The sequence below is a fragment of the Carcharhinus amblyrhynchos genome, chromosome 15 (assembly GCF_965287045.1).
Source record: "Carcharhinus amblyrhynchos chromosome 15, sCarAmb.v2.hapA, whole genome shotgun sequence".
Taxonomy (NCBI): Eukaryota; Metazoa; Chordata; class Chondrichthyes; order Carcharhiniformes; family Carcharhinidae; genus Carcharhinus; species Carcharhinus amblyrhynchos.
Genome location: NC_137338.1, coordinates 60,544,743 through 60,569,613, shown reverse-complemented (window position 1 = coordinate 60,569,613; position 24,871 = coordinate 60,544,743). Strand labels below are relative to the sequence as shown.

The window sequence follows — 24,871 nt, the reverse complement described above, 5'->3', positions numbered from 1 at the left end:
GTTTCACCGTAGCCAAAGAAAGCAACACCAGCAGATGAATGCAGTTACGGATTTTCATGCCGTGAATGACAGAGCTACTCAATTGCCGTGCTGAAGATCAATCTTCTTACACACTTCTCCTCATGAAGACTTTTGTGTGATCTGTGAGTGATAGGAAATATATTGGGTGCAAGGGTTGATGAAGGTGAATTCCTAATCTTGCAATGGTCTAACCCTGTCAGAGTTGTGGGAAAGATGTCCGGTTCTAAGTTGGCAGATCCATTGTTGAAACTATGTTTTCACTCATTTTTCTTTCTTTTGGCTTTTGGGTGGCATCTGTTCAGGATCCTGCCTCCTCTAAAAACATCTTTTGTTTCTTGGCCTGCCCCATTACCACTCCACTTGGTCTTACATCACCAGCTTTTTAGTCATTATATTTTTGCTGTCTTCCACCCTATCACTTTTATTCTTTTCCAACCTTCTACCCTTTCACTTGGTTAAAACCAATGACATTCCAAACTTTACCCAGGTTTTAAGAAAGGTAATTGACCTGAAACTATGGTGCTGACCACTTTCTCTTTTATTTCAGAATTCCAACATCCGCCATGTTTTGCCTTTGAATTCTTGTCGAAACAAGAGTATCCCAACTGCAGAAACCTCCAGGGAATTGCTCCGGATTCTTCACACTCAGAATCTCCTCATTTCAGCTTGTCCTGGTTCACTCTGGCAAAAGCAATCCCAGCCGAAGTCACCCAGTGACTGTAAGCTGACAAAACTCAAGATGGTATAGCACCTCAGTATCCCAGTGATGGTATAGCCCTCAGTATCATGCATTTAAATGAGGGCACATGGAACATGGCAGGCAGATTCATAAATCATAGAATCCCTACAGTACAGAAGGAAGCCATTCAGCCCATCAAGTCTGTACCTACCACAATCCCACCCAGGCCCTATTCCTATAACCCCACATATTTACCCTGCTCATCCTGCTGATACTAGGGTCAATTTAGCATGGTCAATCAACCTAACCTGCACATTTTTGGATTGAGAGAGGAAATGGAAGCACTTAGAGGAAACTCATGCAGACCCGAAGAGAAAGTGCAAACTCCACACAGACGGTGACCGAGGCTGGAATTGAACCTGGGTCACTGGCGCTGTGAGACAGCAGTGCTAACCACTACCATTACTGCCCTGAATCATTAGGGAAATTTCAAGGGGATGAGACAGCCGGTGCCAAAAACCAGTAGAAATGGCTTCTGCCCAAGATTCTGTCCACAAGAAGTTACTTGCATGGGAACTATGCTGACAATGGTGAGGAAATCCATTCCCTTAATAGAAACAGGAGTAGGCTAGTCAGCCTGACGAGCCAGCTCTGCTCTTCAGTATAATTGTGGCAGATTGGACATTTCAATGCCACTATTCCTTTACACTATTTTCAATCAGAAACCTATCAATCTCAACCTTAAATATACTTAACGACTGACTGAGCTTCTGCAGCCCTCTGGGATAGTGACTTCCAAAGATTCACAACCCTCTGCAAAAAAAAAAAATTAATGTTTACCTCATTTCTGAATTCTCCTTCCCTGAAGACACTGATGCAGTATTGTCCCATATAGTTACAAATATTCCTTCAGTGCTTTAGTTAAATGGCCATTTTTCAGGTCTGAACTGAGATAATGATTTTCCACGAGCTATTTTATCAAAAGAGTTTGCACAGTTTCATGATGGCAAAGGAGAATCCTTTCATTTACTGATATGTATACTTCCCATTTTGCTTATTATCAGTAATATTTCTAATGGAGTTCTATGAATTTGTACCAAACCATCCATTGATGTGACACCAAGAGAAGCAATGGGCTGAATTTTATGGTCCTGTCTTTGGGAGGAGGGGATGAGATTGGAAAATGCAGTGAGCCGTTCGAAAGCCCATTGACTTCAGTGCGAGCGGGAAACCCTGTTGGTGTAAAATTCCACCTCCAGTAGGTGATGCATTGGAATGGGAAGATGTTCTACCATTTGGTTGAGGCCCTGGTTCTTCAAGTTTCAAACACTGGCTGATTTTTCTTTCTTCTCTGCTTAAACTGTGACGATGAGATCAACTGTGGTAGCCTGAACGCCGCCTTAGGGTGAAATCAGGGAACTGAATCTGGGATTTCCATGGTTTGAAAATTTATAACATGGAATACCATTAGCTGCGGAGCCACCAAATCAGTTCCGAGATAAAGAAAGGGAGGAAATAAAAATTGTATGTCTTCATTTTAAAAAGGTGGACAGAAGCCAAACAATTAGCAGTAATAAATCCAAAATATGTTACAATTTGAGATGAAAGGTTTGATATCACCCAATCTTACCCCTTCCTCTGATGAGACATGCCATATGGAAACTGTTTTCTCATCCGCCTCACTATTTATGGATATATAGGTTGGCTGGTAGACATTGGTTGGCTCTAGAATCAACACCTGAAACAGAACAGAGGATATGTTACCATCTTCAACGATGAAAAAAAGCAGTGATGGCTGTTCAATGCTTCCACATCTTTGGTTATGTTTGCACTAGTGAGACCAGCATTGAGGACGTTTGTACGAAATTCTTGCTATTTTAGTGAAGGTATTAATCTGAAACAACGGTTCCAGAGGAACTACACACAATTAGTTTATGGTATTGTGCATTAACATTAATTTATGGTATTGCGCATCACAATTTCAATTCGAAATTATATTTCAAATATTGCCTTCACAGCATAGTTCTTGCTCCCAAATGAACCAAGTCTGATTTAGTCATTTTGAATATGGTTGAACAAAGAATTTTTTTGAAGCTTTTGCAATCATCAAGACAATCACAAGAAAGCCAGTCTCAGAGGAGACATCAACTGTATACTGTATGAGAAGTGAATGCCGATTGGTTGACAGGTGGACTCTGCTTTGTTCGGGTGTTGCCATGGAGAATGCACGAGCATCAGCAAAACAAACATAAAATTAAAAATCGGGGGTTGAAGGACATCAGGGAGTGTTAAGAAAACGCTGAGGCAGTGGTAAATCATTATAATCGACTTCAACATCCCTGATTTGAGGAGACGATAGAAGCGTTCTAATTCCAAATCACCATCCTGTGTTCTATTTCAGGAAACTGTATGTGTGTGTATATCAGATAATAAATAAGTCAGTCTCCCAAGAGTTGACCAAAGTACTATCATCCCTACAGTGCAGAAGCAGGCCATTCGAGCCTGCACTGACAACAATCCCACCTAGTCCCTATCCCCGTAATCCCACATATTTACTCTCCCAACACTAAGGGGCAATTTAACACGGCCAATCATCCAGCACGTCTTTGGAATGTGGGAGAAAATCAGAGCACCCAGAGGAAATAGATTCAGACATGGGGAGAATGTGCAAACTCCAGACAGTCACCCAAGGCAGGAATTGAACCCGGGTCCCTGGCGCTGTGAAGCAGCAATGCTAACCACTGTGTCATCATGGCACTAATATTAAGTGCCTGGGTTAACGCACCATAAACATGAACGTGGGAGAGGGAATATAGAGCTGCGAATGTTGTTCATACCATATTTTTGATAGAATCTCCAACATCAAGGCATAAGGGGAGAAAATTGGGAAAAAAAAGACGAAAACTTACCGGAAAACGCAATCCATTAATATTGATCTTTGTCGCTTCCACAATGATGTCCAGCCAGAAATTGAGACACTCCTGTTTTGGGGAATAGTCGTTGCTGATCTTCTGGAATTGCTGCAGTAACATCAGGTTCTGAACTAACGATCTCAAATACCTGAAGGAAGCAGAAAATTTAGCTCAGCAGTTATACTCCAGTTGCTCTTGCAATGCTGTGGCAAGATCGACATTTGTGTTAATCGCTGCTATGCTTAAACAACATGCGGCATTTTTGGCGAGTCACACCTTTTTGAAAATCACGGTGGCAAACTGACTCTGGAAGCATGTCACAGGTCAGGCAACATCAATGAAGGGATGAACATGTCATGTTGGTGAGAGTTTTGATCAAGGGTCATTGATCTGAATCATTACATCTGTTTCTGTCTTCATACAAAGTGGGACCGTGGCACAAGGGCAGCGCAGTGATTAGCGCCACTGTGCACCAGGGAACTGGGTTCGATTCCTGGCTTGGGTCACTGTCTGTGTGGAATTTGCACATTCTCCCCACGTCTGCGTGGGTTTCCTCCGGGTGCTCCGGTTTCCTCCCAGAGTCCAAAAAATGTGCGGATTAGATGGATTGGCCATGTTAAATTGCCCTTAGTGTCAGGAGGACTAGTTAGAGTAAATGCATGGGGTTATGGGGATAGGGCCTCAGTGGGATCATGGTCAGTGCAGACTCAATGGGCTGAATGGCCCCCTTCTGCAGTGGTTCCTTGAGATGCTGCCTGACTTCATAGAATCATAGAAACCCTACAGTGCAGAAAGAGGCCATTTTTGGCCCATCGAGTCTGCATCAACCACAATCCCACCCAGACCCTACCCCCCATATCCCTACAAATTTACCCTCTAATCGTCTAACCTACACATCTCAGGACTTCAAGGGACAATTTTTTTAGCAAGGCCAATCAACCTAACCCGTGCATCTTTGGACTGCAGATTTATGGGGTATTTCCAGTAGGTTCTGGTTACACAGCAGATTTCTAATATCCACAGTGTTGGTTAGCTTTAGCGATTAAACTATAACATCTTCTCTCTTTTTGCTTACCTATCTCACATATTTCTTCTGAATTTTTTAAGCAGCGGATGTTGACAATGATGTTAAATAAAAGTTCAGGGAGGGGAAACTATCTGGGGAGGAATATATTCCTGCACTTTTGACAAATTTAAAACAAAGGCATTCTTTACATCTGATCACACACAAATTGGAAATCCAGTGAGTGACAGTAATAAGGGGGTTAAGAATAAGTGAGTTTACAGCTGTACAGAGGAACCATCTGTTATGTATTCCACTCTTTGGGAAACCTATCAATGCAATGAAACTGGTTGATCCAACCAGCCAACTACCTGGATGTCATATAACACTGCGGGGGACTCCCTTATTGTCTAGTTCCACGTCGAATACAAGTAGGGTTGCCAAATCACAATAAAGCTATTCTGGGAGTTTTTCTTGCCCTCAGCACGACGACATGACTGATTCAACTTTGTCCCTGTCAGTTCCAAGACCAGACACACAACAAATCCATACCTTTTTTTTATTTTAGTGTCAGATTGACTGCTCAAGTCTCTCGGCAGAAAGCTTTCCAAGTTTAGTTCTTGGACCTTTTCAAATCAATGCAACTTTTCAAGCCCCAGCCCATGGTTCAAACTTGCTCTACTCTAATGCCGTGGCCACACTGAGGGTAATTTTAATTTACATAGTATAAAATGGCCAATAGGAAATTAGCTGCCTTTTATAGACCCCCTCCAACTTGCCCTACCATTGATTCCACAACAGTTAATTTTCTCTATTGCCCAAAGTTATAATTACTCCCCAAAATATAAACTAAATATTGCAGATGCAAGAAATCTGAAAGTAAATGCTGAAAAAACTCAGATCTGGTAACACTGTGAAGACAGAAATCAAATGAACATCAAGTCCCCCTAACTCTTCTTCAGAGCTAAAAAGACGGAGAATAATAAGGAGGGTTACATTCTGTATAAGATGGAGTGGAGCAGGAAAACCACAGTAGAAGGTCAGAGCTTGCAAGAAAGATGTGTAGGGCACATGACAAAGGGTGTGTTAATTGCAGTATGAAGGGCTAATTAAGGCTAGCACTGCTGCCTCACCGCGCCAGGGTCCTGGGTTCAATTCTGGCCTTGGATGACTGTCCGTGTGAAGTTTGCATGTTCTCACTGTGTCTGCATGGCTTTCCTCCGGCTGCTCCAGTTCCCTCTCACAGTCCAAAGACATGTGGGTGAGGTTAATTGGCCACATTGAATTGTCCCTCAGTGTCAGGGGGACTAGCAGGGTAAATACGTGTGGTTAGGGAAACAGAGGCTGGGTGGGATGCAGACTCGATGAGCCGAATAGCCTCCTTCTGCACTGTTGTGATTCTATGATTCTAGGTGCTAATAGTGGTGTAAAGGTAGGATAGCAGTATATGTTAATGGGAGAACAAAGATCAGTGTTCACTGAAAGCAAAACTGATAATTAGCAGCTGACAGAGGGGGAGACGGAGGAGCTGGTTTGTACTGGGACAAAAAATGTCTTGGATATTTAACAAAAGGGTCAAGATGGAGGTGAACAGCCACAGTTTAACATTGCAACACCTGTCCTTTCACCTCCTCCCTTCTTACTGTTCAAGACCCCAAATATTCCTTTTAGGCCAAGCAATACTTCACGTGCACCTCCTTCAATTTGGTCTACTGTATAATTTGCTCCCAATTCCTGTCTCGTCCATGTTGGGAAGGCTAAAGGTAGACTGGGTGACCGCGTTAAGAACACTTCATACAGTCTGCAGGTGCGACCTCAACCTTCCTGTCACTTGCCATTTCAGCTCACCTTCCCACTCTCATGCACATACATCCTTGGCCTGCTACAATGCCCCAATGACGCCCAACACAAATCGGAGGACCAGCACCTTGTCTTCAGATTAGGCACGTTACAGCCCTTGGGATTCAATATTGAGTTCAACAACCTTGGACTGTGACCTTTCTGCTCCTTGTTGATCCTTTTATTATTATTCTTATTGCATTCAAATGTGGGTCAGGCCCAAAAATCAGACACCAGGTTTTCCTCAGATTCAGCTTATTCACATGCTTAGTACAACATGAATACCGATTCTTACCAAAAAGGCGGCTTGAGTTTAAAGAGTTTCTCAGCTGCTTGTACTGCCTTGTTGACGTCCTTGGCTAACATACTGACTGTGAAGAAATGGCCCACATCGTAGTAGTTGTTCATTTGGTCCAGGTTTCCTTTTCTACCCAGAAGACAGTTCAGTCGCATGCCTGTCCAAGAAGTGAAGTGATAGCCATAAGTAACAGACACTCAAGCAGGGCAGGTCCTTTCTGTACTGTGGTGGGACATGCCATTTCTGCAAAAGGCCACCATTTATACTTCATTATTTTCATGTGTTGGATGCTCACAATTACAGGACATTACACTATAAAAGAAGCATTCTCCAGGTGGTTTCATGGTGCAATACACCAACCAATTGGTACTGAGCTAGAAACGACAGGAATGCTCCATGCTTGATTTGAGAACATAAGAACATAAGAAATAGGAGCAGGAGTAGGCCATCTAGCCCCTCGAGCCTGCCCCGCCATTCAATAAGATCATGGCTGATCTGTCGTGTCTCAGTTCCTGAGCTCTGAGACAACATATTATTATTATTATTTGGATCTTATAGCGACTTATAAGATAATGAAGGGGCTAGATGGGGTAGAGGTAGAGATTCTTCCCGCTTAGAAAGGACAGCATTTCCACATTGGAAACCAGATTGAGAGGAGACTAAGTTAGGGACAATCAGCCTAACAGCACATCAAAATAAGAGGGGGGGGGCAGTTTAGATCGGAGTTGAGGAGGAACTTCTTCACTCGAAAGGTGGTGAACCTCTGGAATTCTCTGCCTATTGATGTGGTGGAGGCTACCTCGCTGAATATATTTAAGTCATGGGTAGATAGGTTTCTGATAGACAAGGGATTTAAGGGTTATGGGGAGCAAGCGGGAAAGTGGAACTGATCCACTTCAGATCAGCCATGATCTTGTTGAATGGCAGGGCAGGCTCGAAGGGCTAGATGGCCTACTCCTGCTCCTGTTTCTTATGTTCTTATATTACAGCTGTGGCATTCATCTGGATTGAGGCAGTGCCAGGGGACTCTGCCAGAGGTGTCGCATGGGGGTATGTACTACATTAGGATGGGTATTGCACGAGGTATTTTGAGGAGGTGGGGGGCAGGGGTGATATTCAGGGGGGCTCAATCATGGCCCATCCCACCAGCGTTACATTGTAGGACAAGCTCCTTCACTATTTTTCCACGATTAGCCAAACAATAGCTGAGAAAGCCATCGCTGGGGCTGGCAGCTTCAACATTGTTATTCCTACCCGCTGCACCATTCTGGCAAAATATGGGAAAATTCCACCCAAAAAGTTGGAGATTTGCTGCTAATTTATCTTGTTAGGATTATCGACTGATGTTTCATCCAAATAAATACAGTTCATCTCAGGATCCCAAACGTGATTAGCAAATATGTCACTAAGTTGATGAAGCTACAAAGATGGAGTCACAGGCATCAGGAAGTGATGTCAGCATCCTTTCTTGGACTGCAAGGCCAGCTGAAGGACTCCCATCACCCCCTGTCTAAGGAGATGGTGCCGACACTCTGAGGTAACAAGGTCAATACTGTGGAGACCTTGACGCAGGATGTGCACACCATGGTGGGCGATGTTCGCTCTATATATGTCAATATTTTCTGGTAAGGATCAATTTTTACAATATTCCAATTTTTTACAACTGTTTTTCAATGATACCATAGCTGTATTTTTTTTTAAAAAGTATACATATTTAAGTTGACTCATTAGGGATCATGTTAATATTTTTCTTGTTGATAAATGTTAAATGTGTGAATGTGTATGTGAAAGCTACTGGGTTTAGGCAGGATGGAACTTTTTTTGGCCTATCCAGTAAAAACAAAATTAGAATCCACATCAGTCTGATAATTTTTAAACGAACATGCATTGAAAATGCATAAATGAGTTTTCATCACAGTTAGCTTTTTAGGCCAGTAAACTTCACACTAATCCAGATGGTTAATATTGGCATTAGAGAATAGAACACTTCTTGATTTTTGTCTATGTCTAAAGTTGATCTTCACACACAAAGGAAACTTGTCCAGTATTGCTAATGAAGTGCCCTAACAAAATTCATATTAAAAATGCCACAACATCACTTGCACCTCGTGCCATTGTGACAAAAAGCAATCTTCTGGGATTCCTTATCACTCTCTGTGTTCAAAATCACCCTTAAAACTGTCAGCACAACAGAAGCAGTGTTCAGTGATGGGTCTCTTTAGCTCCAACTTGCATAGAAGGACGTTACAGTCCCTTGCAGGAGATTTATTTTGATTAAAAAACATTTGCACCGTAACACTAATGCACTCACCAATTTTTCTCAACTCCATTGAGCTCTCAAACTGCTGACCAGCAGCAATGAGGAGAATTGCCAGATTAATTCCAGAGTACAGTGTTGGTTGGAGCTCAAAGCCTTTGCGGTACCTGGTCATTGATAGAAACGCACAGGGAGTTATTCGTTAATGTCATATTCAAGCACAGAGGAAACAATGTTGTGCATTCACAAATCCCTAAAGTTACCAACAGCCGTCTATCACTTCAAAAACAGCTCGAGAAATGGCATACAGTTGCACTTAACAAGCAATTTGTCATTAATTAAGCTTCAGATAACTCAACGTTCTGACACTTCCGCGGATAATTATGGGGAAAATCTCTTCACATTTGCCTTCATTTTCAGACAGAAAGTAGAGGCCTTTGCAGATAAATGGTGGAATTATTTATTGCTAAGTTCTTTTTACGTCTTATACTTTTGTCACATTGAAGATATGCTTCATTCCTTTTCCAGGTTCAGGTTGCAGAATCTAACCCTCCATCTAGCTCCTGAGGTGGGATTGACACCAACAGTTGTTTAAAAGCTCTGATAAGCAGGCCCCAATCTTCAAACAGCATTAGTTCACATGGAATGTGGTCACTTGCGAGCGATGGTGCTGAACTTATACTGAAGAGGGGTTAACAGTTTCAGGGTCTATAGACTTGTAAGGCTGATGAATAGCGTTCTGGTTGAGGCACGTGTATCTTGTGCATCCCAGGATACTGGTGCCACTCCCATTTCCAAAAGGAAACTGAGTGAACCAGAAGAATCACGCTGACTATGGCCATTAAGGTGACTCACTCAATTTATGTGGCATGCATATTACACTGCCTTGGAGCATGGTACTTCTGTTGTTCCTTCACTGTCACTGGGTCAAAACCCTGGAACTCATTCCTAACAGCACTAATCTACACCACGTGGACTGCAGCCATTTAAAGCAGCTCACGGTCACTTTTTGAAGAGCAATTAGGGATGGACAATCCTTAATTTGCCAACATAGCTCACAGAATGAATTAAAAAGTACCTCTACAGTACTGCTTGTGGTCCACATGGAGGAGTAATGTTTCCTCCAAGTCCAGCAAACTGTCCAGTAAAATACCCTTTAGCCCTCACATCCCACTCAGTGACCACTGAACCCCAGTCAGCAGCAGACACCCTCAAGCATCCATCATGTGATCCCTGGCTATCTGGATCCTCCCTTCCACTCTTGCAATAGGAACTGATTTCTTTCACTCATCCAAGACACATAGCAGCTTCTGTAGGATTTGGCCCTGTTTGTCATATTCTGATCTTTCTGACTTATGCACTTGTTACAAGTCAGAAAACAGCTCAGCTGAAAAATATAAATGAGGAGGTTTTACTCCTGAGAAGTTCACCGTTGCTTCGCAACATGTTTCAAAGAACTTGAATCCTTACCATTCTATTGCACTGTCCCGGTTGACCACATCCCCACAATACGAATCAAGAAAGAGATCTTTGTAAATTCTTCCACACAAACAGTACATGTCTGGGGCAGGCCGCTCACATAAACTCAGGACCTCAAGCATTATACTTAAGGCTTTTTGTCTGTCACCTAGGTGATTCCTCCTGCAAAGGCAAAACATAAACTAGTTAAACTAGGAATAAGACTTAAGAAAAGAAACCCTTGCATGTGTATATGTAGCATTGATGTAATGTAGGAAACATGGCTGCTAATTTGTACACAGCAAGCTCCCACAAACAGCAACATGACAACGGCCAGATTATCTACTTTTGGGATGTCAGTTGAGAGATAAATAATGTTTAAAGTTTATTTATTATGTCACAAGTGGACTTACATTAACACTATAAAGAAATTACTGTGAAAATCCCCTAGTCGCCACACTCTGGCACCTGTTCAGGTACACTGAGGGAGAATTTACTATGGCCAATGTACCTAACCAGCATGTCTTTCGGATCATGGAAAGAAACCGGAGCATCCACAAGAAGCCCACGCAGACACAGGGAGAATGTACAAACTACACACAGACAATGACCCAAGCAAGGAATCGAACCTGGGTCCCTGCTGTTGTGAGGCAAAAATGCTGACCACTATGCCACCGTGCTGCCTGTTGGTCAGGACACCGGACAGAACTTCCATGTTCTTTTTTGAAATAGTGTCCTGGGATCTTTCACATCCAGCTGAGAGGGCAGATCGAATTTGAGTTTAACATCTGATCCAAAAAATGGATGACAAAACCTTTTGACAGCTATGTCACTGAAAACACCTCTGCTCCTTAGATTATGCTACATATCAGAAAATGGAGTTTAGAAGGCAGTGCTGACTACTGTTGCACTACAATACAAGATCAGGCCCACAATAGTCCTGGGATAAGATGCCCCTCTTTTCTACTGAAGCCACTTGACCTCTTGAGGAGTGGGGAACAGATCGTGGTTTCTACATTGCTGTGTGGTGCTCTCACACAGACTGGCTGTCACTCAGACTCAGGTGAAAAGACAAGCAGGATACTTTAACCTTGGGAGATTCAAAAAAGGTGCAAAGACTGGACATGCTCCTTTTGCTTGCAGAAGGAAAGTCCCTACATAAGAATATACGTAGCTTCTAGCAAACATGAGTGAACTATATTGCAAGCCTGACCAATCATCTTAAATTAGTGGTTAGTGCAATTATTAGCATACCTAGGTTGTTCAGCGAATGCTGTCCAATTGCAGAATCACGTGGAACATTAAGATACTATGTTCTGAGTTTTGCAACCACAGCTTGGTTGAGCATGGTCAGTAATCTGTTCATTGTGAGTAGCTGAAAGGACACGCTGCTCGATTCAATCTGTCAATCGATGGAGCTATTCCCGCCAATGACTTCCTTCCTTTGCTATGTCTTAACCCAAACTGATTCTGCAGTGTGATCTTCTGAACCAGGATCATTTCTCACTATTGTACAGAACTCATCCTTTGTTAATACTTTTCAACCACATTTCGGTAATGGCTGTCATAACAGACCCATTTCAGAGAATCACATAATTGATTGGTACAGTCAATTTATCCATTGTGTTTTAAATGCTGTGGACATTCAGGTCATTCTGTCTTTACCTCCTCTGGCCTTACTTGCTGGCCCTGATAGAAAGAATTGTCGAATGTTTGTGGGGGATTGTTTAGAAACTGTTGGGAAAACACAAGACTGATTTCCCTTCCCCCCCCAACAAACAGGAACTGTATTTTTAAAATTGGTTTCTGGGTCAAGAAGTAGGAGTGGAAACTGTGTTTGGAAACATTTCCTGAAGTGCTTTTTTTTCATAGAATTTAAAGTTTAGTTATTAGTCACAAGTAAGGCTTACATTAACACTACAGTGAAATTGCCCGAGTCGCCACATTCCGGCGCCTGTTCAGGTCAAAGCACCTACCCGAACTAACATTTGTGGCCAACTTCATCTGACTTCCAGTAAACTTCCTTCTTAATAATCTTTGTTTTGTAAGAGTGAAGTTGATTCAGTTAGGCCTCATTTGGTTCCTTAACCACTTGACGCAGGTCCAGCCTGGTGCCTAGGGTCTCAGTTCATTCAGTGATGGCTCTTCACCTCGTGTAACAGTTATACCTTTTCTTCCCTCAATATTAAGCAGTACTGACTTGCCAGCTGAGGAGAGATCTGGCTGGTAATACTCAGCAGGAGGTTTCCTCGGCTTGGTTTAACCTGAAGCCAGGAGATCTTAGATTCCTACGTAAAAGTTGAGTACTCTCAGTGCCAAGCCCACCATGTGCCCCCATGCCTGCTGGTGGGATGGGAAGTACCAAAGGAGTGGGAGAACAAGTTGCCACTCATAGGCATAACTTTTGACTATAATTGCAACTGGTTATCCGCGGTCATTCCAATTTTTGGCACCAGTCACTTGCTAGAGAATGGAAATTTTTCTGCAGAGTTGTTTCCTCATCCAACGCCAATAGAACTGTCCAATATTTCCTTCGATTAATAATGACTGTTTGAATGACTTGCTAATCCAGTTCAGAAGACATTAACTGATTCAAGGGGAGAAATTCAACTCATGGTCATCCGTTTTGACCTGAAAAACCAGTAGCCAGGCACTTAAAAGTTAGGAGGAGGGGCGCCACCGTTGTCCCAGCGATGCCCAAAGTTAAACCACATTGATGTGGTTCTATAAATGGATGATCAGCCCATCCATCGGAAACATGCGTAAAACTCCTTTTCTCTGTAAATCGGTGTCGCACACTAGTTGTTGGGCCCTGATGAAAAATCTAACTAGGTAGATTAACCCCACCAGGTTACAGCAGCTTGACCTGAGGTCCTTAAAAGGGACAGCGAGTGGCCATTCAAAACACTGGCACAAAATGTTTCGCTATATTGGTTGCATATTTCTGGAGCGACAACTGGTTCTCCTGGCTCCAAAATAACACCAGCTGCTGCTGCTGGCATAACCCTTCCCAAACTTTGAACCACCCACCTTCCTGAGCCTAATTGTGTGCCAGATCAGCGTCAGAGCTGGCTGGAATAAGTCAGGCCAACTAAATTCTCCAGTTGTGGATAGGGTTGTTTGCAGCCCTTTTCCAAAGGACCGGTGTGGACCAGTTACATTTTTTTAAGCTTCAATGGTCATTGTTTTCCAGATTGGATCATGAGGAAGCAGCACGTTGGATTCCGCAGCGAGGGAGCGGTTAACTGAATAAATTGTGAAGCTTGCTGCTTGCAAAAGCCGTAACAGAGTATTATACTGCCTCTTACTAATCGTTAGAATTGAGTCCTGACGTTAACCGTTAATACCGCTCCTTGTAACTGGTCCAGTTATTAAAGACTGTTTACGTCACACCAATTCCACATGCCAGCACTCCCTTACCAAAACTGAACATAGAACATAGAACATAGAACATTACAGCGCGGAACAGGCCCTTCGGCCCACAATGTTGCGCCGACCAGACTTATTTTTAAAAAAAACACTGACCCACTAATCTAAACCAATCCCTTTTCGTCCATAAACCTATCCACCAATCTCTTAAACGCCCCCAAACTAGGCGCATTTACAACTGCAGCAGGCAGGGCATTCCAGTCCCTCACCACCCTCTGGGTAAAGAACCTGCCCCTGACATCCGTCCTATAACTACCCCCCCTTAATTTAAAGCCATGCCCCCTCGTGCTAGATTTCTCCATCCGAGGAAACAGGCTATCACCATCCACCCTATCTAAACCTCTAATCATCTTATATGTTTCTATAAGATCCCCTCTTAGCCGCCTTCTTTCCAGTGAAAACAACCCCAAATCCCTCAGTCTCTCCTCATAGGACCTCCCCTGCATACCAGGCAACATCCTGGTAAACCTCCTCTGCACCCTCTCCAAAGCCTCCACATCCTTCCTGTAATGTGGGGACCAGAACTGCACACAGTACTCCAAGTGCGGCCGCACCAGAGTTGTGTACAGTTGCAACATGACGCTGCGACTCCTAAATTCAATCCCCCTACCAATAAACGCCAAGACACCGTACGCCTTCTTAACAACCTTATCTACTTGATTCCCAACTTTCAGGGATCTATGTACACATACACCTAGATCCCTCTGCTCCTCCACTCTATTCAAAGTCCTCCCGTTAGCCCTATACTGAACACATCTGTTATTCCTACCGAAATGGATTACCTCACACTTCTCCGCTACAAGGAAAAGTAGCTGGCCAACTAACATAGTGGTGCTGGAAAATTATAGCAATAGAGACAGGTGCAGACCATTCAGCCCATAATGCCCGCTCTGCCATTCATTTGAACATGGTTGGTCACTTCTCAAATCAATGTTTCGCCTGTTCTCTATATTTCTTGATTCTCTCACCTAACAACAGTCAATTTCAATTCAGAAGGCTCAGATTGTGTTCCTGCTTCCACTACCATTTGGGGAACAGAGTTCCAGACACTGATTACCCTTTAGATGAAAAAGTGTCTCCTGAAGTTGTTCCTGAACCATCTAATTCTAATTTTGAGATTATGTCACCTTGCACTTGATCTCGTATCAAATCAAATCCCCCTGACAATTTAAATATCTCTCATAAGAAATCAGCTCTCGGTTACTGCAATGGTTACACGTGATTCAAAGCAGGAAGGTGTCAGAGATCACTGAGTTGAACTCAGTAATGAAGGGATTGAGATGTTGTAGTTAGGTCAGGATTCCAGGGGTGGTGGTGTGCCCACCTTGCAAGAAGTTGTGGGGGAAGGACAATCCCACCTTTGGATGGTTCTGGAAGTCCAAACTGCATTTCACAAAAATTAGGCCATTCACTGCCTGCAGTCCAGGTGTTCACTTCTTTAAGAGATCCAATCTGATTGGTCAGCTGCTCTTCAGGCCTCACACATTGCCAGGAGTGGTGGCCACTGCAGGGATTGCAATAAGTCAGTGGAAGCAAGCATGCCACAGATCCCAAGTAAGAGGATTGGGTTGGCTGGGGACATTCGAGCAGGCTTCAGTGAGTGAGGAGTCATTCATGGTGGCACCAGGGCCTTTCTTAGTGGGCAGTCCAGGGGCAGGAGTGGGGGTTGCATTGCTGTGGGCCACTGAGTGCCTGATCAGGAGAGTTCCCCTCTCTCCCTGAGCCCACAAGGAAGAAACCAGGTTACACCTGCTCGCTTTCCAACATGGCAAATAATTCACCCACTGCTGGTAAAATATCAGAGGCAGTGGGACTAGGCCTTTTAGCGTTCTTCTATGCCTGACTGAGGTACTTGACATTCTTCGGGGAGGTGGGTGCTTAAAGCCACTCCCCACTGCCACTGTTTCCCCCTCCCCCCCTCTCGACTACTCCCAAAACCTGCGTCCCACAATCCCCAGCCTGCTTTCAGTCATCTGGGGTCCCTCAGTGATCCTGGGGGATTGGTGGGTGCATTGCTGGCAGCTGCCTACACTCCTACAGGCAAAACGATGAGCTGTTGGCCTCTGGTTGAACTTCCACTACCCAGACCCTGAATCCCGGTGAAGGCCTACCAGTTGCCAATTAAGTGTCAGGGGGGCATTTTACGCCATCGGGTCTCGCTCATGAAACTGACCAGAGCTCTCTGAACAAAGGGCCAGAACTCCATCAGCTGATTAAATGTTATCTTTTGTTTATTAACTTAGAAGGACAGCTTGCAGAAACATGCATTCCCTCGTGTTTACATTCCCAGGAGTTTGGACAATAATGGAGCGAGCTAATGGCAGGGTTCAAAATGATGAGAACATTCAACAAGAACAATACGGGGGGGAAAAAATCTCTGGCTAGGGAATCCAGAACAGCATGATACAGCAAATTCGGTTTTACTTTGTCGAAGGAAGTGAAATCAGAAAGAGCACTCAAAAGGTACTAGAAATCTGAAATTTATACCTTAAAAAAGTTGTGGATCATGGAATCCCTACAGCGTAGAAAGAGGTCATTCAGTCCATCGAGCCAGTGCCGACAACAATGCCACCCAGCCCTATCCCTGTAACCCCACGTATTTACCCTGCTAATCTCCCTGACACTAAGGGGCAATTTAGCATGGTCAATCCACCTAACCCGCACATCTTTGGACTGTGGGAGGAAAACCAGAGCACCCGGAGGAAAGCCACACAGACATGGGGAGAACATGCAAACTCCACACAGTCACCAGAGAAAGGAATTGAACCTGGGTCCCTGGTGCAATGAGGCAGCAATGGTAACCACTGTGCCATCCTATGCCAGGAATCAATTCGGGAGTCATGACTGAGATTGATATATTTCACTTGGATAAGAGTATTGAAGGATATGGAACAAAGGCAGGTAAAAGATGTTGAACAGCAGATGATTCATGGTCTAACTCAATGGCGGAATAGACTTGGAAGTGGGGGTGCAGGGGGGAACTATCAAATTCATTAACCTTTGGCATGATGCGACTAGAGTCACAGGTTTTACCAAGTCTTACTGCAGCCTGTGACACAGATCCCCAAACGGAGTGTTCTTGTGACTATCCATGCTGCATTTTAATTATTGAACCTAATTGGTCGCCACATGCCCTCTTGCCACATTCACTATTAAAATGCCACATCATAAATAAATGACAAGAGTCTAAGGATCTTACACAACTGATCTATGCTCCATGGAAACCTCGTCTTACCTTTCTTCACTGAAATCTATCGACCTCGAATTCTATCAATTTCACCCTCGTGTGTATCTGGCTTCTGCTTAACTCACTGATCTAGAGTGAAACCGTCCCAGTGTACAAGAAGTAAGGCATTCTCCCGGGCGCCTCACACTACTAACTGTACCTGTTCAGTGCAAACGCATAGTGAAACTTGATGTTGTGCTGATTGGCCAGGTCACAAGTTGGCAGCAGCTCAAGGGTCTCCACCAGCTTCACCATGCCATCATAATCCTGTCAGAGCAAGAGTGTAAAAAAAAACTCAACACAAAAGCACTGAAGACCAAAATAAAACTTGACATTTCTGCTGAGGTAGAACATCTTTGAAAGGTTGGATAGCTTAACTAAAGTAGGCATTGAGGCTTGAACTCACAACCTTCTGATTCAGAGAGCTACCAATGAATCATTTAAAGATGGTCTTGAGTATAAATTACTAAAAATATTGATGCAGATATTAATTCAAAATCCTTCCACAGTTTTGCTCCATCCTACATCTTTTCCAGTTCTATATAACCTCCCAAATGGTATTTCGCTTTATCCCACTGTCAGTGAAGGTTTCAGCTGATACACTCTCTGTGAAACATCTTTTCTAAACTTCCCAGGCTCTGCAACTCTATCTCCTTGTTAAAAAACATCCTTGAAAGAGATTGGGTGGATTAAGTGCCGCGACAGAGGTGGGAATGTGGAATGTTTCCTGCTGCAGAGGTTTGTGGCAAATGCATGGAGGGATTTGGAAAACAAAGCAGAGAATTTTTAAATGGAGGCATTGCTCAATTGGCAGCCAATGCAGTGAGCACAAGAGTGATGATGAATAGAGAGGACTATGGCCACAGGCAACAAAGTAAGAAGTCTCACAACACCAGGCTAAAGTCCAACAGGTTTATTTGGCAGCAAATACCACTAGCTTTTGAGGCTCTGCCCCTTCGCCAGGTAAGGGGGGAGCTCTGAACCTGACGAAGGGGCAGAGCCCCAAAAGCGAGTGGCATTTGCCACCAGATAAACTAGTTGGACTGTAAGCTGGTGTTGAGAGACTTCTTACTGTGTTTACTCCAGTCTAATGCTGGCATCTACATATCACAGGCAACAAACGCATGGGTGAGAGGTTCAGCAGCAGGTAAACTGCTCAGCTCCATTACGTTACAAGGGAGCTATATAAATGCAATTTGTTGTTGGCCATATTGTAGTCTCACTGTCTGCATGCTCTTCTCATTTCGACGACTGAAACTTCCATGTAGTATTTTTCTTTCAAAGACCATCTCTTCCAAAGCACTCCGCTGCTCTGTACCTGGATGTCTCTGTATGAGAAAAGCAAGTTGGTGATAATGTCAGGCGTGACGACCTCAGTGCTTTCTATACGCTGCTTAATGCCGGAGAGTTGCCAGGCAAGCTCTTCTCCTTGGTATTTCTCTCTCAATTTTCTAATGTCGCTCAGTAGAGTATCCTTGGCAAATGTGCTGTGAATACAATGACAAAGAGGTTGCGCGACAATAATGTTGAAGGACAATAATGTGTTGCAAGTGACAAATCAATTGACATAAAATTATGGAGCAGCTAAAACAGAAAGTTATAGAATTCTACAGTGCAGGAGAAAGCCATTTGGCCCATTGAGCCTGCACCAACAACAATCCAGGGCCTATCCCCACAACTCGTGCATTTACCACAGCTCGTGCCCTGACACTAAAGGGCAATTTAGCATGGCCAATCCACCTACTCTGCACATCTTTAGACTGTGGGAAGAAACTGGAGCACCCGGAGGAAATCCATGCAGGTAAGGGGAGAATGTGCAAACTCCACACAGACAGTGACCCGAGGTCGGAATTAAACCCGGGTTTCTGGCGCTGTGAGGCAGCAGTGCTAAACACTTTGCCACCTGCCTGGTGTGACATGAGGTTAAAACTGTAAATGTTATGGATCCGTTTTACCCATTTATTCGTTGCAATTTCGATAAGTGTGCTCCTAAAAAAACAATGGGTAGAATTTTACCATGATTTGTCAAGAGTGTCAGGCTCTGATTGAAGAGCGTCAGTGTTTCTCCAGATGCACAATCAACTTTTCAGACCAGATTTCCTGGCACTTAGTGCACTCCCAGGCCAGTTCCAGTTGGCAATGCCAACCTGGGCCAAGGGCAGTGCCCTGTGGAGAGGTCCCTCCAGACGGGGGTCATACTTACCTTGGTGCTCCCAACGGGTTCCTCTTGACTGATTCCTTATATACCTGGTTCAAACCTTGCCCACGTGACATCACTTCAACAGGTATGAATATTCATGGGGGGCAGAGCAGGGCTTGGATGGCTGGGAAGCTCTTTAATAAGATTTAAATGTATTAAGATGTATAGAAACGAGGTTCGTACCCTTGTGGTTGGGTGGTGGCGGGGGCAGGGTGGGGGGGGATGGGGAACGGACCTTGTTACATCACCAGCGAGGGGCATGAAAAATTCTGAAACAGGATCTCGCCAGCGAGAATCTTGTTTTCCAGATTTTGCGGCCACTTCACCCATTTGATGGGGTCACAAAATCCAGAAAAGTCCAGGTCAAACTCCCCTTCTATGGGCATTGGCCATTCCCACCAGCAGTCTTGTCTGGTGCCATCAAAAGTGACCCCTCCCCCAGGCAGGTTCTCCAGCAATGACATAGGCAAGCCACACAAAACGCTGTAGACAACTTTGTCATTGTGTTCATGGCCAACCCACCTAACTCACACATCTTTGGACATTAGGACATGACCCAGGCAGATAATTCAGTGCAGTTCTGAGACAGTGCTGCGTTGTTAGAGGTGCAGTCATTCTGATAACATAATAAGCTGAGATCCAATCTACAATCCCATAATAAAGGACATTTCTCCTGGTGAGTGACGAATAATCCTCTCTCAGCAAACAGCACCAATTAGCTGATCAGAAACAGAAAATGCTGGAAAAACTCAGCAGGTCAGGCAGCATCTGTGGAGAGAGAAACGTTTGAAGCCTTCAGAGTGAAGAGACATACGGACTCAAAATGTTAACACTGTTTCTCTCTCCACAGATGCTGTCAGACCTGCTGAGATTTCCAGCATTTTCTGTTTTTGTTTCAGCTTTCCAGCATTCGTATTATTTTGCTTTTATCCAATTAGCAGATCAGTCACAAGGAGCAATTCAGTCCCTCGAGCTTGTGTTAACTCAATAACTCAATGTGATCATGACTGATCTAATCTTGGCCTCATCTCCACCTTCCTGCCTTTCCCCATGCCTTTCAACCCACTACTAATTACAAACCAATCCATCTCCTCCTTAAATTTGTTTGATCTTCCAGTGCCCACTGCATTCTGGGGTATGGAATTCCTTTGAGCGAAGTAATTCTTAAATCTGCCACCCGTTAGCCTAAAACTATGGCCTCTCATTCTAGAATGTCCAATAAGTGGAAACATTAACTCGACATTATCTGATTGTTGTCTGGGGGATTTTATTGGCTCTCTCATTCCTCCTTCTCACACCTCTGGCCTGACAAGTTTAACTTCTTCCTCGAGATTGGGCTAATCCCATTTTCAAACTAGCCTCCCTTCCAAAGAACTCCCCCCATCCACAATTTTGGATTTGATTCTCCAACGTCCCTGCCTAGCGGACACATCCTTCCTCCCCCAACCCCCGCTATACCCCATGACTAGCAACTGCCAGCTCTTTACCTTAGGCTGCAGCTGCGGCCTGCTCTGGAGTGCTCCAGGCCTTGGTGGAAGCCAAGCCTGTCATTCAGGCTAACTTCCTGGCGAGGATCTTAACGAAGGGTTGCATGGTGTTCAGGTTTCCTGGCTATTAATCCCCTTTACTCCCTGTCCCTGTCAATATTGGTCCTTATGTAAACATTAATATTCTTTTCAATTAGGTTATGCTTTAATTGTCTTTTGATGGGGAGCCGGGGGGGTGGGGGGCTAAGTGTCCAATCTCCCTGTTCTCCATCTCCCCGACCATGCTGGCCTTCATAGCGAGGGGGATTGAATATAAAAGTAGGGAGGTCTTGCTGCAGCTGTATAGGGCATTGGTGAGGCCGCAGCTGGAGTACTGTGTGCAGTTTTGGGCACTGTACTTACGCAAGGATATTTTGGCCCTGGAGGGAGTGCAGAGGTGGTTTACTAGGCCGATGCCGGAGTTGAGGGGGTTGAGCTATGAGGAGAGGCTGAATAAACTGGGCTTGTACTCGTTAGAGTTTAGAAGAATGAGGGGAGATCTCATTGAGACGTATAAGATGATGAATGGGATGGATAGGATAGAGGTGGAGAGACTCTTCCCGCTCAGAAAGGATAGCAGGACTAGGGGGCACAGCCTCAAGATAAAGGGGGGGCGGTTTAGAACAGAGTTGAGGAGGAACTTCTTCACTCAAAGGGTGGTGAATCTCTGGAATTCTCTGCCCGTTGAAGTGGTGGAGGCTGCCTCGCTAAATATTTTTAAGACGCGGGTTGATGGGTTTTTGATGAGAGAGGGGATTAAGGGTTATGGGGAGAGGGCGGGAATGTGGAACTGAGCCACGACAGATCAGCCATGATCTTATTGAATGGCGGGGCAGGCTCGAAGGGCTAGTTGGCCTACTCCTGCTCCTATTCTTATGTTCTTATGTTTTCAATTACCACCTCAAATTTTAATATTTCTAGTCATATGAAAGTAGCTACCAGGAGGTAACATCAATATTTTTTAGGAGGCTGATGAATTTCTCCACCAGTGGTTGGCAGAACGGTCCCAGCAAGTTTTCCCAGCTCGGTTGTAAGTACTCTGAGACTCTCCATTGAAAATCATTCTCACAGCACAGGAAGTCATCATTGGTGGTCATTACGTAGGGGATGAAATGATAATTCCCACTGGCAGCCTGGCAAAAAGAAAATCCTTGTTTGAGTCAACTTGAAAAATGATTAGGACTATGCATAAAACATTGTATTACATGCCAGCGTAAGAGATTGAACCTCATGTTGCAGAGTGTAGGTTGGGGAAATCGCACAGATGGTACAAGTAATGGAAGGCTGAAAAAACTCATCAGTGCAAACTGTGAATTGAACCTTCACAACCAGAAGCCTGTGTTATGACAAGAGGTTCATCCCCTTTTGACCTTGTTTCGTAATCTGTTTAAAGGGTTTGGAAAGATGTTAACTGTTTTTCATTAATGTTTAAGGCTTCATTTATAGAAATATCGGACACTCACTTTAAGTGAATAATCAACAAGTTATTTATTTAACCAACTGGGAACTTTAACTAAACAGGTAACATGTTGATTAAAGTAAGGTTCAACTGGAATGCTGTTCAAAGAAATACAAGGATCTTTCACTAAACGAAGAGAGAAAAATAAGTTAGTCTCTCTCAAAAATATAAAACCAGGTATTTTGGCTTTTGTAAACCTTTGGAGATCTTCTGTCGATCCCGTAGTCTGTAAGCTCTTTCTGATTTGGAACCCTTTGTTAGATAGGTGGAGAGTTCTCTTAAGAGAGGGCTCTTGCCCTCTCTAGGTGTTGAGTTGTCAGTTCTCCAGTTGAACAGTGGCAGGCAGTTGGGTTTCTCTTTATAACTCTGATGACCTATCAATTTTCCTGCACCAGGATTGGTCTGATGTTATCAACAACAGCAAACTCAAATTTGATAGGTTCCTGATAGCTGAGGGTCTTATTTAAACTGATTACAAATATTGCAGTCTGTGTACTCTCTGTACCTGTATTGTAAACATCCAAGCACTGAACACAAAACCAGCTTTTAAAGGGATCACACTTCACAAACGTAACTTCAGAACACTTGCAATATGACATCTGGGCCCTGGCTCTAACATAGTCGATGGAATTTTCTCATCCCAACCACCACAGGAACCATAGTGGGCAAGACACAGACCAGCAAAGGTCTGCGGACCTCAGACGGGATTTTCCAGCATTGGTGCGAGCACGATAAAATCTCACCCAGTAAGTTAAAGGAGAGTGAAGTGGGATGTGCTAATTTCAGTGTGGCACTTGCAGCACATAAACGTGCAATGAAAACTGCTTCTATGCCACATCTGTGGCACACACATCATGATGTTACAGTGATTCAAACAGTGTGGCCTTGTAGCTTGTCCTTCACAATACAAGTTCTTTCCTGCAGCATAACAAACTTAAGTAGAGCTCTAACACCAAGAGCCAAGGCTAGACCCACAAGGTTTAGTGAATGACGAACAAATGACAACTAGAAATGGAAAAGTAAATCCACTTACTGTTAGGAATTTGATGGCTTCAATTGTTGTATGATTATGCTTAAAATAATTCACCAGGGAATTAAAAAAAAACAAAGACTTGCATTTATATAGCACCTTTCAGGACCACATGTCATCCCATAGTGTTTTATAGCCAATTAAGTACTTTTTAAAGTGTAGATATTGTTGAAACATAAGAAATGTGGCAGCCAATTTGCACACAGTAAGCTCCAACAAACAGCAATGTGATAATGACTAAATCATCCGTATTTGTGATATTGTTTGAGGGATAAACTTTGGCCAGGACACTGGAGTGGTCTCCCAATGATCTTCTTCAAAATGGTACCATGAAATCTTTTCCATCCTCCTAAGAAGGGAGATAAGATCTCGGTTTAATGTCTCAATTGAAAGATTGTACCTCCAATTGTGCAGCACTCCCACAGCACTGGTGTCAGTCTAGGATTTCTTTTTATGCTCAATACCTGGAGTTGGACCTGAATTTCTGACCCAAAGAGATTCACGTGCTAGTAACTGAGCTACTGCTGAATCTTACTGAGCCATGTCTGAATAAGTTCCCGGATTTGTATACATCAGTGTCATTATACCCAGACTGGGCATGATTACAAAATGCTGTTCTCAACCCACACTTAAATTATACCTGGGGATCTGGGTCAATCACTGTGGGCAGCATCTCCCTCCCCAACATCACCCCCCTCTCCCCCCATCCCCAGGGTGGTGGTGGCTCGCCATTGTCCAACAATGGGATCTTCTGATCCTGTCACTGTCAACAGGGTTTCCTGTTGCTCGCACTCCCTGCTGTCAGGGAACCCATGGAGGAGGTCGCTGTCAGCTGATCTGGAGGATTCCACTGGCGGAAACGGTGGAAAAATCCCACCTCTGTGGAGAATGTAATGCAACTACCTTCTGCCTCCAATTAGGTCCCTCTCTCTCTCCATGCTAGAAACTAGATGAGCATACATTTCCTGCTGGCACTGATCTTCTCTTCTCTCCCTCACTAGTCCTATGCCATAACATATGAATACAAGTCGCATTTCTTGATCCAGCACTTGCCTCAAGTAGTCAGAGTCTAACACCCATTGAGTACAGGAATTGCTGACTGTTGCAACATAATAAAGATCTCAGCTGTCAGAAAGCAACCGAGAGACTTCAGAAGACAATTTAGAGGTTGATGTGGGAGTGGAGTCATACTTAGGACAGACTGGATAAGGACAGCAGTTTTCCTTCCCTAAAGGATGTTAGTTAACCAACTGAGTTCTTTTGACAATCCAATTAGAACAGTAAGGTAAAATAATGAAGGTAGATAAATCAGATGAATAGTTTTTTTTACATTAAATCCGAAGTTAATGACGCTGAGATAAAAGGACAGGGAGTGTGAAATCAAACTTGGCAGTAGCAGCTCAGCTGCCACTTATCATCAGTGCCCACATTTCCTTGGCTTTGAGTTCAATGAAATGAAAAACAGGACAGCGTGCATTACGTCAAAGTTGAGTTTTACTCCCAGAATTTTTTTACAAAGGGCCCTCGGAACAGA

General features: G+C 43.9%; 1 protein-coding gene across 1 annotated transcript in view; it reads right to left on the bottom strand.

Annotated features, from left to right (window-relative positions):
- The window catches only part of map3k15 (mitogen-activated protein kinase kinase kinase 15), a 124,228-nt gene that overhangs the window by 80,703 nt on the left and 18,654 nt on the right, over window positions 1–24,871 (bottom strand). Inside the window, exons 3-10 of the mRNA XM_080204027.1 lie at window positions 21,788–21,981; window positions 18,441–18,609; window positions 17,283–17,389; window positions 10,480–10,650; window positions 9,064–9,176; window positions 6,750–6,909; window positions 3,610–3,760; window positions 2,331–2,438 (exon numbers count right to left, since the gene is read on the bottom strand). Coding sequence (XP_080060153.1) covers window positions 2,331–2,438; window positions 3,610–3,760; window positions 6,750–6,909; window positions 9,064–9,176; window positions 10,480–10,650; window positions 17,283–17,389; window positions 18,441–18,609; window positions 21,788–21,981 — 1,173 coding nt within the window. The remainder of the gene's footprint in view (window positions 1–2,330; window positions 2,439–3,609; window positions 3,761–6,749; window positions 6,910–9,063; window positions 9,177–10,479; window positions 10,651–17,282; window positions 17,390–18,440; window positions 18,610–21,787; window positions 21,982–24,871) is intronic.